Raw genomic sequence first — 16,544 nt, 5'->3', positions numbered from 1 at the left:
CCAAAGCAATTTCATAATCAACTACTTCAGCGTTGTCATGAGACACCCGTTTGTGCCAGGCTATTATCACAGTCCGCTGGTGCATATGCCGACTGCTGCTGCAGCGCCACAAACAGATACAACATTTTAAAGCTTATCTTAGAGCGTGTGTTTCAGTCTGGTGATGGGAAGGAACAGGAGAGGCAGATCAAACATGCACAGCCTTTGCGTCCCTTTTTGTAATAGCATTTTACCCACAACAAAGACAGAGAAATGGGTGCTAGCCTCAACATTTTTTTTAGAATTGTTGGAAAACAACCTTTGTTACTAAGTTCTGCCAGGCCTACATCGGAGGGCAGCCCCAAGCCTTTTCTCAAGCTTTTCTCCATTTTCATTATTTGCTGGCCTCCCCATCCTCCCCCAACTAGATCTGGGGGTCCACTGTTCTCTAGGCCTGTTTAGTGTCCAGTGGCTTCAAACAAAAGAGAATGCCACCTTGTTCTACTGCTTTAATGTATAATGAGGAATGATTTTACTGTGTGTTGTAATATATGTTTTAACCTATGTTTTTATCTTGTTGTGACCCACTCTGAGCCCGGCTTGCCGGGAATGAGGGCGGGATAGAAATGCAATAAATAAATAAAATAAGTTCCATGTACCAGGTTTACATCTTGTTGGGCCAACATGATCCTTCCCCACAGAGCCAGTTCTGGAGTAACCTTACAAACACACACACACACACACACACACACACACACACACACACCAGTAAGAACAGGCTAACCACTCTGTCCCCTGGAGTATCATGCAGGGGAGTTGTCAACATTATCACATATTTTTCCAGGTAGGTGTGCTGACCCGGCCGGCTACTGGGGAGTATTTGGTTACAGAGAGGCTGCAACTTGCCAAAGGCTGGATGTAATCACTAGGAACGTCACCGAAGCAGAACAGGAGCCGGGCTGGAGCCTACCGGGAGCTGAAAACAGGAGCTGAAGTTGTCAAGCTGGGTCAAGGTCAATCAGGCCGGTCTGAGGGGTCAGAAATCCATACAGTTGTTGCAGAGAAGCGTTAGCAGCAAAAGTCTCAGGTCCTTTTGCAAAGTTGTGACCGCAACACTGGCCTGTCCTGCCCAGCCTCTTACGCTGCCTCCCTTCTCCTTAGTCTTCATCCCCCGAAGACTCAGTTGCAATCCCATGGGCAAACGGCTCCCCGGGGAAAGGTAAACCAATAAACACACCGACACTACGCGCCCTAAAATAGGTGCAGTGAGGGGCGAGGAGAGCAAGAGACATCGGCATGATGTCACTCCCCGGCGCCCACCCAGTGCCATAGGCTGGGCAGGGCTGTGGGAAGATGGGCGAGAGCGGCGACGCTCCCCCTTCCTCCCGCAAGACCTCCCTTCCCCCAGGAGTCGGCCCGAGGGGATCCCAACGATCGACCTGGGTGAGTCCAGGTCGCTTTCATTCTCTTATGTGACAGCTTTGAGCCTCTATATCAGGTGCTGCGCCTTTTACTGTGTAATTCTGCAACGCTGTCTGCGTTGCCGAAGTAGTTCAGGTGGGTTGTTAATCTGAGGAGTTGCAGGAGTAAGGTGTTTCAGCCACCATTCTGGAATCCCCTTAGAATTTTATCTAAGACCATAATTTAAAAGTTTAATCCCATACACAGTATTTAGTATCGTTCTACTGAATCAATGAAGAAAAATAAAAAATTAATCAAAATGCTAATTTCTAAACCTATATTCCACAATCAAAAGCATCTAGCAAAATTATTATTCACAACTGTTTTCCAAATTTAATCACCTGAGGATAGAACCTTAATGAAAAGTGAATTACAAACACTGATGCAAACTTGGTGTTAAGGAACTGAGATGTTTAGGACCAAGGCAATAATATTGTCTTTACATGTTATTATCTACATTTCTTTGGGAACCCCATTTTGATAATCCATTTAACATGCCTCTTTAAAAATGATTTACTACAAGTTGTTCATAGGAAAAGCCTAATACAATGCCCTCCAAAGACCAAGCAAATGAGCTGTAATTAAACCAAGTTATACTTTTCAATATAAATGTACTGCACATCTGAGACACCCTGCATATTCTTGATTAAATCACAAATGCACAGAGATGCACCCTCACAATTTAAGATGCACGCAGCCTGCAAATCCCTCCTCTTCCTCCTCTCATTTGCACTGTATTAATATTATTGCTACAAAATAATCCATCTACACTGCACTCTTACTTATCTAGACATTTAATAACCAGATAGCTCAGATTAATAAAATTCTACCCACCAACTAAACCCCCCCCAAAGGTACACACATACAATCCCATGTTCAGATGATACATTATGCTATCCCTGCTGCTCTCATCTGTGACATGGCTAGTCAATGATCCCTTGGCACTGACTACTTGACTTACTTCTCAAGCTACAGGAAATTTAATATAAAAAACTGCCAAGAAAGCTCCAGCTGTTCACACAGTCTCCGAATACAGGCGAGCATAGCTGGCATCTGGATTAATGAAAGAAGATAAATCTACACTGGTAAAAATGAATCCTCTAGTAACAACGCTCAAAGATACCTGGTTGACATATTTCTCTTCCTCATACAATGTTTAAGAGAAGCATGTAACAGATCAACATAGTAGATAGGTATAATGGTCTCCATGTTTTTATTACAAATGAAATAAATCTTTACAATGAAGTTCTAATCAAAAGGCGCTTTGAGTGTAGATTACCAGCTCAACATGAAAAGGAAACTCTTTTTCTGTTGGGAAGACAAGAAATAACCAAAGAATGCCAGAAAAAATGCCATTTGGACTACAGATTGACGTGATCTCACACGCATAAATTTAAACTGAACAATAATCTTAAGAAAACATTTGTAAACTGTTGACCTAGTGCGATCCTGAGGATACTATTAACAAAAATTTCATAGCATACTAGGAAAAGTCTTCATCTGTCATTACACATTAGTAACTTTTTATACTCCATAGCCTACACAGATTTCATAATTTTCTGTGAAATGTGACCAACATCAACACCCACACGATCTCTCACTCACAAATTGTACGTTTTAAAAAATAAATCAAATATAAGAAACATTTCCAAAGATGCTTTTTGTGTATCACATCACTGGATTTGGTAGCCAATGACAGAGAAGAGAGATGGAAATTTTCATAGTGTATATGTGTGGGAATGGAACAGAAAAGCTGTTTCTCTTCCAAAAATTTGAGAACACCATCAAGGTTTTGCAGACGATTTTGGTATAGCAGTGCACTATGCAGTTGTGTATGGAAAGTATTTTTTTCCGAAAAGTTGTTTTTATTGTGGGAAGAAGATAAATAGCTATTCATATGCCTTTCAAATCAGACTTTAAGAGGACAATAGTTTGACTCTTCACGTGCTGCTCCTAATTAAATGCTCTTTGCAAAGCTTTTTAACATACATGCACATGGACAGAAGTGTTGACTTTTGAGATGGGAGCTACTACCATTAGAACTTTGACATAAAGATGGGGGGGAATATATGCCCGGATGCTTCTATTAGGTTCAGCTCATATTCTTTGAAAGTTCTAGGGATGTTATATAACCGTGTTGGGTGAACCCACGGCACGTGTGCCAAGTCTGGCACGCGGAGCTCTGTCTGTGGGCACGCACCCGCCGCCCAGCAGTCCTTCCCTGGACTGCCCAGCTGGGCGGCGGGGCTTTGAGCCGCGCGACGTTGCCATCGATTAAGAAGACGAAGGAGCTGGTTTTTATATGCCGACTTTCTCTACCACTTAAGGAAGAATCAATCCGGTTTACAATCACCTTCCCTTCTCCTCCTCACAACAGACACCCTGTGAGGTAGGCGAGGCTGAGAGAGAGTGACTGGCCCAAGGTCACTAAGCTGGCTTCATGTGGAGGAGTGGGGAAACAAATCCAGTTCACCAGATTAGCATCCGCCGGTTCTCCAGATAAGAGTCCACCGCACCAAACCACTGCGCTTAACCACTACACCACTTCTGCCACTGAACTAACACCCAATAGCTAGAATAGCTCTGGTGAAGAACACCCTGGTTTGTGTAGCTCTCTCCAGGATACTATGGTTGACATGCAATTGGGAAAAATGCTGTGAAACAGAAACACCATTTATGCATTTGATGAAAACAGCTGCTAAGTGTCCTGTGGTTGGCTGGTGCACCTGCCTGGCATATACATGCAGAGTCTGCCCTTACCCTACTCCTGACTCTCCTGGGGACAACAGAAACTTAAAAGTCATCACGGGAAAAATGGCTACTGAAAGCAGACATTATACTGCTACCAGAAAAATAGCCAGTTTGTTTTTGTTTGAAAAATCAGAGGAAATTTCATTAGGATTAGTTAGCCTTCCATTGTTAAACAAGACAGTTCATTAAAAAGTTATGTGAAAAAGTTATGTGAATGCACACGGCATTTTTAAATGCTCACCTTTACATTAGGAGTGTAGAGATTTCGCAAAGACGCAAGGGCTGCTGACAAACCATCAGTGCTGTAGCCAACCCACAAGGCCTGAAGATGACTGGAAGAAATCCCAGTCTTCTTGCTGAGTCCCTAGGAGACAACAACGAACGGTGATAATAAAAGATGAGGTTACAAAACGTCTCTTAAAAGGAGAACTTCGTGCCCAAAGAAAAACTGTAGTAAATTCCTCTTTGAAGTTGTACAAAACTATGTCAAAGAGAAAATACATCACAGTTTTTCAGTCAGATAAAGATAGTTCTTACAAGAGTTAACAATAAACTTTTTAATGTTAGAAGTAATCTACAACAAATTTACAACAACAGGCACGATTGTGGTAATCAAAAAATCAATGCTTATCTTCCAATGAATCAGACAGTGGTCCATACATATCTAGATCTGTATTTAGAGGCCATATACCTCTTTTGCTGGTGTTTTCCGGAGTCTATTTGAATATTTTCAGGTCTAGCGCACATGTAAATACATAGCTGAAGTAATACATAGATGAAGCAATGCATCGCTGAAATAATTTTGTACAATCTGTAGAACTCAACTTCTACATATCCTGAAACCAAGTTTCTGAGACTGGCAGGTGGGAGGAGGAGAAAAGAAACAGAAGACATAATTGTATCATGGTATGATTGTATTATGGCAGTGCAAGAGAGGCTGGTCTCTGTGTGTGTGTGGGGGGAGGGGGTATCAATGCCGCCCACTGCAACAGACTGGGGAGTGGCCCGCAATCCATATACCCTGTCAGCTGGGCAGAAACAGAGGTGATCTTGCTGAAGTATCTTTGCTCTATTTTTGCATCAAAGGATTACAAAGGAGCCTGGGACAGATCAAAATGCAGCTTCTGCACTCACATGAACACATGAAACGGCCTTATACTGAATCTGACCATTGGTCCATCTAAGTCAGTATTGTCTACTCAGACTGGCAGCGGCTCTCCAGGTAGGGTTGTCAGGTCCCTCTTTGCCACCGGTGGGAGATTTTTGGGGCGGAGCCTGAGGAGGGTGGGGTTTGGGGAGGGGAGGGACTTCAATGCCATAGAGTTCAATTGCCTAAGTGGCCATTTTTCCCCAGGTGATCTGATCTCTATCGGGTGGAGATCAGTTGTATTAGCAGGCGATCTCCTGCTACTACCTGGCAGTTGGCAACCCTATCTCCAGGGTGTCAGGCACAACACCTACTTGCCTAGTCCCTTTCACTGGAGATGCCGGGGATTGAACCTGGAAGCTTCTGCATGCCAAGCAGATGCTCTACCATTGAGCCACAGCCCCTCCCCTTTCCTTTCACAAGAAAAAAGAACTCCCACATTCCTCTCCAAACCCTGCCTACTCCGGCCCTGCTGTCCTTTTAAGATTCTGCCCTGGCATACAACTGACCCACCTATTCCCCACCCTTGCAAGGTTTGTTCGCATCATAGCTTGACCAAGGGTATATTCCTGCATGGTGGGAGGCACACCCCAGGCCAACCAGGTGTATCCTAGTCACCCTGTACGTGGCCGCACCGCAACTGAAGGCTTCCTCCCCCACCCCTGTCCTGCATCCCTGGTTCCTCTTCCAGGAATACTGTGACCATAAGGGCTTCTACCTGCCCCTGTTCCGCCTACTTGCTGTAGGGCAGACCGGTCAAGTGGAATCCTCTCGCCACATGCATGATTAAGTCAAAATAAATGTACAAAAAAACCTGACAACAAAATAAAATGTAGGTTTCTACCTTGAAAATATGAGCTTTTAGAATGTGATGCCCAAGTTCCATTGTTTGCTGACGGTTAAGCTTTCCTTCCTGCCGAGAGAACATGAACGCCAGGAGAGCATGCCCATTCCTAATTATAGAAACAGAGTTACAAAACAGGGAGCGTTATAAATAGGGTCCTAATCAATGTTGTGGCCTCTCATTTGTCCTCTGAATGCAAGAACTGATTTCATTCTCCTTTCCTGACCCCCAAATCTGAATTTTTAAGAAGTGTTCAAGTTATGATGACGGAAAACCCTTCCAGCTAAATGTTTGCCGATCTTACTGCCTTGCCTATAGAAACACAACCTTAACCTGGAAGGCTCAGGGTAGCCTAATCTCATCAGATCATGGAAGCTAGGCAGGGTCAGTCCTGATTAGTACTTGGATGGGAGACCATCAGGGAAGGCCAGGGTTGTTATGCAGAGGAAGGCAATGGCAAACCGCCTCTGTTCATCTGTTGCCTTGAAAACCCTACAGGCTCTCTAGAAGAAGAGTTGGTTTTTATATGCCGACTTTCTCTACCACTTTCTCCCCACAACAGACACCCTATGAGGTAAGTGGGGGTGAGAGAGCTCTAAGAGCTGTGACTAGCCCAAGGTCACCCAGCTGGCTTCATGTGTAGAAACCAACCCAGTTCACCAGATTAGCGTCCACCACTCATGTGGAGGAGTTGGGAATCAAACCCAGTTCTCCAGATTACAGTCCATTGCTCCAAACCACCACTCTTAACCACTACACCACTAGTTGGCTGTGACTTGACAGCACTTTCCACCACCACCATAGAAACACAAGTTCATCCTGGATCCACCAACCCTCCCACCTCGTGTACGCAAAAGATTTCAATCAGTCCCCTCTTCCTACTATATAACATGCCACATCTACCATTATTAATGATCCTCCAACCCTCAGATAGCTCTTTTGCACACGACAGCAGGCTGCAGCCGGAAGGCAAAACATAGCCCAGATCTGTCCCATGAGTCTAACTCTACTTGTGGTTTTCTGGATTAGAAGACATACCAAATCATGAGTATTGTAAACTAGTGTCTGATGTGGTCTGCCAGTGTTACCATATGGCATATCTGGATTTGATTAAAGAGAGGTGAAGATGAAGAACTATAAGGGAGAATTGTAAGATTGTTAAGCCACAGCCAGCTTTTTACTTTACTCGCAAAACAGTAGACAGATACATAATGAAACTCAGTATTTGCACACACAAAAAGCTTTCCCAGTTTTGTTGCCAATATGAATGAAAGCATTTCATCATAATCAAAGAAATGTTCCTTATGTTATCATGGTACATTATAGCAGATTTAGAAATGTGCAGTTTAAAATCTACATTAAAATGCAAATTAAATATGACTGTAGAGCACTTTGTACACCATTGAGTGCTCCAAGAATTATGAATAATAATCATAATTATCATTTAGTGTAATTTTAAGGTGGAACCAATCCATCTAGCACAACAGTTGTTGTCTCTTTAAAAGGGACTGCACAGTAACAATGCTTGCTTGGCATTGTACCCTACAAGCCATATTGCCAAGAGCTACACCAACGTGGTGTAGTGGTTAAGAGTGGTAGTTAAGAGTGGTAGACTCTAATCTGGAGAACCGGGTCTGATTCCCCACTCTTCCACATGAGCGGCGGATGCTAATCTGGTGAACTGGGTTGGTTTCCCCACTCCTGCACATGAACCCAGCTGGGTGACCTTGGGCTAGTCACAGTTCTTTTAGAGCTCTCTCAGGCCCACCTAGCCCAGGATCTTTCTCACCAGAGAGCCAGTGTGATGTAATGGTTAAGAGTGGAGAACCGGGTTGGTTTCCCCACTCCTACACATGAAGCCCAAGGGTGACCTTGGGCTAGTCACCACTCTCTTAGAGCTCTCTCAGCCTCACCTACCTCACAGGGTGTCTGTTGTGGGGAGGGGACAGGAAGGTGATTGTAAGCTGGTTTGATTCTTCCTTAAGTGGTAGAGAAAGTCAGCATATAAAAACCAACTCTTCTTCTTCTGCCTCATCCAAGAGTTCTCACATTGATCTTCGCTCTCTGTTTAGTCCTCCAAACAACTCTGAGATAGGTTAGGCTGAGAGAGAGTGAACGACCCAATGTTACCCAGTGAGTTTCATGGCAAGAGAGGGGATTTGACCTTGTGTCTCTTAATTCCTAATCGGACACCCTGACCACTACACCATACCGGCTCTCTTTCCAAACCACATCTCAAATTGCTTTCGAAACCGCTACGGGGGAATTGCTATTTAAAAATAATAAAATCCAAAGACACGTCAGAAACATCACATCAGCCACGTGGTTCTCTGACTAGTATCTCCCACCCACAAAGGGTTCCATATTTCCTGAGTGCAAGAGTTCCACCCAAGTGTTACAGAATATCTACAGCAATCACTTTTAGGATCACCTCCTCCTGTGTTTTTTTTGCCTAGGAGAATAGCTGCAGGAGATATAAGCACCTTCCAGCAGCCAATGTACTCTCCTCCCTTAATTAATTTTTGAACTGGCTAAGATTTTGTAAAACTGAAAGAAGACCCAGAAGGGTGAATATCTGAACTCTTTTCAAATGCTATGGATGTCAGTGTAAACATCAATAATCCCATTAGAGATTCTATTTACTGGATTCACAAAAGATTAATGGGACAGAATCACACATGGAAGTTACAGCTGAACAAGCAATCTGAAATTCAAGATCAAAGACTTTCCTAAGGGATCCACCAACTACGCTTATCTGATCTCTAATGGTGGCTGTAATCTCTATAAGCCTAAGAAGGATTTGTTGACACATCCGAAGAAATAAGAATAGAAGGAATTTCCAGTAACGGAGAGTTCATTTGTAAAGGAAGTTCACAAAAAATTAGAATGAAGCTTCATAGCAGATACATAAATAGCTTCATGCCTACATACAATACAATTTTGCTTTACAGATATATACCCTCATCTCTAATTGTTGATTTTATTGTACAAATATGTGCTTGAAATGCAAAGGAAAAAAGCAACCTGGCTCTACAACAGAACAGCTGTTTTCTTTCATCTTCTTAAGCAAGTGCTTTTCTGTTGTCACAAACTCCTATCTTATATAGGGAAATAAAAAATATCCACAGAAGCAATTTGTATCCCTGTATACAGGGAACATATCACAGAAATCTACAGTGGCTGCCCATCTGTTTCTGGGCACAATTCAAATGGCTGATTCCTACCTTTCAGGCTTGGGGCCGGAGCACCTGAAAGCCCACCTCCGTGATGAGAGGCAGGGCATTCTCTGTGGTGGCACCTCACCTTTTAGCATTCTTTACCCCTTGAGGCTTCCCTGACATCAGGCCAAAACATACCCTTTTTACCTAAACGTTTAATTAGGGGTTTCATTTTTCCAGCAGTTTTATGGTTGTCTTCTGGTATGATGTCCAACTTTATTTGTTTTTTCTGTCTCTGGCTTGTTTCGATGGGTTGTTGTTTTTATATCGATGACATATAACTGCAAGCCACATCGAGCATGACTCTAGAGGGGGAGCGTAGAACTCTTGTCAACAAGCAAACAAATAAAGCACTTTACCTTGGCTCACACAGGAAGTCAGTATTTTCACCATCTGCTCTCCAAACAAGCCACTCCCGGAACGAAGGATGGCAAAACATCCGCGTTTTGTCACGCCTTTTTATCAGAAAACTTGAAAGGGCCTCCATCCTCTGATGGAATTCTTCCCATTCCTGTTCACCACGTATCTGGCCAGCATTAACAGCTTGGAAAATCTGGTCATCCGTCAATGGATGAAGGGATGCCAAAGCCACATTGAGCACTGGTAGGGCTCTTTCAAACGACGAGTTAGTCATGAATTTCATGTTGCACTGAAGCAAATAAAGCTCTGAGAGGGAGACCGGGACTACCTTGTAGCTGGCACTTTTGATTACTAGGTGACCCTTCTGAAAAAGATCTAGCGTCAGTTTTAAGTAGAGATAAGATCCCATGCTCCGCATGATCAAGTGGTTGCTCACTTTCCCAATGACAGCTGTATCCGCTTTTCCATTCAGAGATATGTTGTTGACAATATCCTGGCTGGCATCAATCCTGTACTGAATATAGGCATTCAAATCAGCTTGTATTTCTTTGTTGTCGGGGAAATCATCTAGGGAGATCGTGAAGAAAGGTAGTGAGCAGGTTAACTCCTGTATTAAATGAATGAGAGACAAAAAACAAACACTTTAGTACAGTATGCATTTCATAGGGATGCAGATGACGTTTAAACTTGTTAGAGGTAGGGAAGGCATTAAAACAAAAGGCAAGCTGTTGTGGCAGATAATTCTGGATTAAGGTGAAACCCTAGTACAGATGTGAATTCAATGAGCGAGCAAATATCTATTTGGCCAAAATCACACAGATATGGTGGTGGAACCATACCATACGGGACCATACCATTTCAGATTGCAGATGAGAAAACTGCACTACTGAATGCTTCCTCATGGGGGAAAAAAGATCCTTCTAGAATCTAACCTTGTCTGCTGGGAAGAGAGCTAGGTTAAAACTCCTCACTTCAATATCTAGCTCTAACGTGCAGGGATTTTTTTGGCATTCAGGGCATCTACCTTTATGAAACCCTCATCTGCAATCTTAAATAGTACACCCCGACTGCTTTAGTCTATTGTGGATGGGCGTTTTGCTTGCTGGCCTGATTAGTGTTTCTGTAGTGCCCTCCTTTAACCAAAATTGGATAGCTGGATAGCCGCTCTGAGCCGTTTTGACCAGGAAGAGAGTGGGGTTATAAATTGAATAAATAATAATGATAATAATAGTGGTGCACAGGCTGAAACGCTGCCTAATATCCCTGCAGTCCCAGTTTCAGGACATGCTATGGGTAAGAAAAAGGGCTCAATAGCACTGATGAAAGATAAGAAGGCTTCTGAGGCAGCCGGAAATCCAAGCACCAACCTAGTAAAAGGAGTTCCATATCAGAGATACGCATTTTCCTATTGCAGCCTTGCTTTAGGTTAGTAATACCCAACACCATGTCCAAGGAGACCATGGTGCCGGACAATGTGCTTCTTGGTGACCATCAGGGTTAGTACTGTCTACTCAGACTGGCAGTGGCTCTCCAGGGTCTCAGACAAAGGTCTTCCACATCTGTTACTGCCTGGTCCTGTATAACTGGAGATGCCAGGGTTTGAACCTGGGCCCTCCTACATGCAAAGCAGAGGCTCTTCTACTGAGCCACAGCCCCTCCCCTAATAATGTAGCTAACGGCCAATCATATATTTTCAGAATAGCAGGGGTGCTACCTCCTGAAGGCACAGAGATCTTTCACATCACCTACTACTGGAGATGCCAGGGATCGAACCTGGGGCCTTCTGCATACAAAGCAGACACTTTGCCACTGAGTCATGGCTCTTCCCCCTATCAAAAGGCACCTCACATTGCTGCTGTCACAACTTATCCTATTGCACCATATTTTATATTTCAGTAAGTGTCTATACACATAAAATTCTAAATTTGAATGTTAGGAATAAGCAACTGGAGAATTGGGGGGGGGGGGGGAACAGCAGCATTTGGCAAGCAACTTATTTGGATTTGAGTGCCCAAATACCCAAATGCAATCATTAATAGCCCAACAGCAAACAGAAAGTGCGAACTCTTGCACATGGGCTCTGCTGATCACAACTGATGAGTGACAGGCATCCCCCAGCAACGTATGGTTCATAGCAACAACTGTTTAAACCTCCCGATTATGATTTCTGGTTATAATTGATGCTTAAGTGTCTCATTTACATTGAGACTCCCTTTCCCTCAACTTTAAAAAACTGTAAGCAACATTTTAATAAGCATTACCTGAAAGTTTGTTCGTACAGTCACAATTAGTTTTAACCAGGGAGGAAATTTGGAAATAATATTTGCAATGAATGAAGAAATGGTATCCCCATAATCGGGTTTGTGAAATTCTGCCTCGTTTAAGCCATCTATCAAAATGATGCATTCCTCTTGTGGAATTTTCTGTTCTGAAAGGCAATAAAGTGTAAAAAAAACCCAATTAAGATGTGTTCCTTTCCAGTATCTTTCATATACTGCCACCACCACCACACCATTTAGGCAATTCAATTTTAGTACGCTGCTGATGGAAGTTTTTGTTACTGCTGTAAAAACAACACAGGGCTGGGTTTGATCTCCTTGTGTGTGTCATTTCTTACCTTCTGACAAAAATGTATAGTATGTCTTAATTTTCTAACCAACCTGGGCCAAGACCCTATGCAGAGATAAATAATCATCTAATATGCTATGCAGGAACTATATTATGGCATCCCAGCCTGATACACCTATTCTAAATATTTGCAACTGAGAATTCGAATATCTGAAAGTATAGGCATTTTGCTTTTCTGAACTGCAGTTGCACACATTTAAAAATTACAGTAGCTTAGTTCAGACACATCATAAAGCACACTTTTACTGTACATGGATGATCAGGTTTATGTACTCTCTCCCTCTTCCTCATCATGATCACTAATTGTTTATTTTCTCTTTCTTGGCAACCCATGACTTGCCATGATATCTGAACTGGCAAACCAGTCTGCAGTTGCCTTGTAGGCCAGAACTGCAAGTGGGAACAGACTACAATTTGCAATCATGTTTATAGAGTAAGCAAACAGACAGAGCTGCCTCCCCAGTTGTTACTTCCCCGAAACTCCCAACTGTTTTTTCTGATGGTGGTTATCAGACAAAAAACATGCATTTGGGCACCTCAATTGGAACAAAAGCACCCAAATCTGGAGTTATAGGGGAACAACAGCAGGCTTTTCTTCAGCAAACCATCTTTCTCTCTTGTTTGCAGCAGAGTAGTAGTAGCTTGGCTTTCCAGATAAATATTTATGCAGATAAACATTTAGTTTCATCCACTTACTTAGCTAGCATTCTGAGATGTGCGGACAGCAATCGCAGTTCATAATATCCAAGATAGCTGCTATGTTACTAAAGCCAGCGCTATAGAGAAATGCTGCATAATGTTACTGAATCATTTACCATCACTACTTCTGTTAAGGTTCCGTTTTGTAAAAAGACTCTCAGAACTTCCTGAATAATTAATTAATCATATGACATGTGTTACAGATGGCTTATAAGCACATCAGTACATGTGTAAGATTATATCCTAATAATGTTTTGGTATAAATGTAGAAATTCATTATTCATTTAAGGCTAACAAATCAATTTACCTTTCTACATGTACTCTCACCACACAAAATGCGGATAAATTATCAGTAGTTTGACATGTTTTCTTGATGAGTTTTACTATTATAACTAGAACAAAGCCCTTCTGGGATCAATAAGCTGCCGGAATCTATTCTGGACATGTTGGACACACGTTAGAGCACCGTGGGATGCATCTGAACTCATTTGAGAAACAGACTTTTTAAAACCTACCTTTCCTAAGGTTAGCTAGTGGTTCCAGCACTCCTCTTCGAAATGCAGCTGCTGGATCTTGAACACAGGACCTGAGGCTAAGCATGCTTTGGAGGTGTGGTTCCCTTATCAGAAGGTCTCTGTATGCTGTTAGCTGATGTGACCGGCACAGTAAAGCTGCAATACTATGCACAAATTCTGGGACAAGACATGTATATGTGTTGTCAGCTTGGCAGTAGTGGTAGGCAACAACCTTTGAAGGGAAGAAAAATTACCATTTATAATTTGTGGTGAAAGGTTCCAGTGATTGACTTGGTTAACGCTCAATGTGAAACCATGTTGAACATGCATTTCAACTGAGTTTTTTAAATTGCCCCAGAAAATAAAAAACAGGTGAATGTGCGCGCACACACATACATTTTAATGCAGATCTTGCAGTCCTTTTCCAACATTTGTTTTGCAGTCAAGTCACAGCTGACTTATGGTGACCCTATAGAGTTTTTAAGGCAAGAGACATTCAGAGGTGGTTTGCTGTTGCCTGCCTACACGTCACGACCCTGGCATTCCTTGGAGGTCTCCCATCCAAATACTTGCCAGAGTTGAGGCTGAGAGTTCGCGACTAGCCCAAGGTCACCCAGCAAGTTTCCATGGCAGTGTGGGGATTTGAACCTGGATTTCCCTGATTCTAGTCTGACACCTTAAAAACTACACCATGCTGTCTCTTTCCCCCAACATATAAGTTCACCTTAATCATTAAGAATTTGGATTCACAAGGTAAATATACTCCATGAGCAAAAAAGGGAGGACATTTCTTATACAATCTTATACAATAGCAGATTAACAACAGTACTACATAGCTGGTTTGAACGTTGCATTTTAGGTGTTTTTGGGACATAAACTGTTTTTAGATTCGTTTTTTAATGTTGTATACATGCTGTTTTATACTGCTATTTCCCACCCTAAGAAGCTCAGGAGAAAGGTGGGCATATATATATTTTAAGTAAATGATAACCATCCTCAAGTACTTGAAGGGTTGTCATATAGAGGAGGGTGCCGAGTTGTTTTCTGTTGCTCCAGAAGGCCAGACCAGAACCAATGGGTTGAAATTAAATCAGAAGTTGTGCTGGCCAATGGACGTAACAATAAATATAAATCAGAAGAGTTTCCGTCTAGACATTAGGAAGTTCTAACAGTTAGAGCGGTTCCTCAGTGGAACAGGCTTCCTCGGGAGGTGGTGAGCTCTCCTTCCCTGAAGGTTTTTAAGAAGAGGCTAGATGGCCATCTGTCAGCAATGCTGATTCTATGACCTTAGGCAGATCATGAGAAGGAGGGCACCGTGGCCATCTTCTGGGCATGGAGTATGGGTCACTGGGTGTGTGTGGGGGAGGTAGTTTGGAATTTCCTGCATTGTGCAGGGGGTTGGACTAGATGACCCTGGTGGTACCTTCCAACTCTATGATTCTATGAATGAAATTTGTAATGTTCTCTAGAATGCCCTTTAACTTCTAATTTAAAGTGCAGTAGCTTGTCTTTTTTTTCAAAAACAAGAGATGTTCACATATAGTATAGCATTTTACATACAGATGCAAAACATTTTCAATAAGTTATTATTAAATAATAAACTCATAAAGCAGTACACTATAGAGAATCTAGCTATGGCATGTCTTGGGATAGCCATTCTCTGTACTAGCCTTCTCAAGAGATTCTTAAATTCATCATCTTTGTGTGTGTGTAAAGTGCTGTCAAGTTGCAGCTGATTTCTGGCAACCCCAGCAAGGGGCTTTCAAGGTAAGTGAGAAGCAAAGGTGGTTTGCCACTGCCTTCCTCTGCAAATCTTCCTAGGTGGTCTCCCTTCCAAGTACCAACCCTGCTTAACTTCTGAGATCTGACAAGATCAGGCTATACCATACTGCCTTTTCTCCCACATCAACTTTACCCACTCTACAAATGCCACAAGATAAATATGGCCAGACAGCAGAAAAGGCGTGCTCAAAGTCTTTTGAAATTCATGGTACTTGAGAACACATATCCACGAACCAGGATGGACATCAGAGCTGTGCTTAACTAAGTCATCCACTCAAAGGGAAAAATCCTTGACTCAGAAAAAAATGTCTTGACTCAGAATCTTGGAGGGAAGGGAGGGAGGAAGGGGGGAATGTCCAACATTTTTAAAAAAAGAGAATGATTTCTAGATTGATGTTTTAATATTAAAATGCTAACCAAGGTTAATGGTATTCAAGGTCCTCAATAACAAAGTCTGTGAACTCTAATTCATTCCTCGGTCTCAGATTAACAGTTACCATTATGCTATTGCTGATAAAGAGGTAAGATTAAACCCAAGACAAAGCTCGCATACATGGGAAGAAGAAATTCACTTCAGAAATGAGGAGAAAGGGTATGTGGGGGGAACAGTCCATAATGGTTTTCCTAGTCTGATGGAGATTCCTTATCCTAACAAGGCATACTACCCCCTTTCCCAAATATATTTCTCAGTGTCAAACAGCACATTATGGGAAAGGTGCAAACACAAATAAATTCATGGGTAAGTCCATAATGCAATCACTAGGCCAGTAAATAATGCTGTATAGAACCAAGATGCAGAGCTGGTAACAACTCAAAGACCTTTTCAGATCCAATAGTACCAGGGAGACATGTATGAGAACTTTATGAGAAAAAACATCAACAAAAAACTGTACCAGCCTCAGTTTCGGTACACATGGCAAAGCTTTCTGACTGTATAAGTCTATAGGTTAAGTCAAATGGACCTGGCTTAATACATTCTAAATATAACAATTCCTTTGATGATGTTGATATTGGGGCAGTTCTTACATAATGAGCATACTGGGTATTTTTAGGAGGGAATTTTCTCCCCTTGAACGTAATATCTCAATACCAGACCAAATCCTCTCCAATTTACATCACGTTGCAAAGCTTTTCTCCTTTCACAATCCTTCTTGCAGAAA

At 42.4% G+C, this 16,544-nt stretch overlaps 1 protein-coding gene across 1 annotated transcript in view; it reads right to left on the bottom strand.

The window, feature by feature from the left end:
* TANC1 (tetratricopeptide repeat, ankyrin repeat and coiled-coil containing 1) overlaps positions 1-16,544 on the bottom strand; it is a 110,881-nt gene that overhangs the window by 27,485 nt on the left and 66,852 nt on the right. Inside the window, exons 10-14 of the mRNA XM_056861258.1 lie at positions 13,603-13,834; positions 12,022-12,188; positions 9,760-10,367; positions 6,183-6,291; positions 4,433-4,555 (exon numbers count right to left, since the gene is read on the bottom strand). Coding sequence (XP_056717236.1) covers positions 4,433-4,555; positions 6,183-6,291; positions 9,760-10,367; positions 12,022-12,188; positions 13,603-13,834 — 1,239 coding nt within the window. The remainder of the gene's footprint in view (positions 1-4,432; positions 4,556-6,182; positions 6,292-9,759; positions 10,368-12,021; positions 12,189-13,602; positions 13,835-16,544) is intronic.

The sequence above is a fragment of the Euleptes europaea genome, chromosome 15 (genome assembly GCF_029931775.1).
Source record: "Euleptes europaea isolate rEulEur1 chromosome 15, rEulEur1.hap1, whole genome shotgun sequence".
Lineage (NCBI taxonomy): Eukaryota > Metazoa > Chordata > Lepidosauria > Squamata > Sphaerodactylidae > Euleptes > Euleptes europaea.
This window is presented reverse-complemented; position numbering and strand designations above follow the sequence as displayed.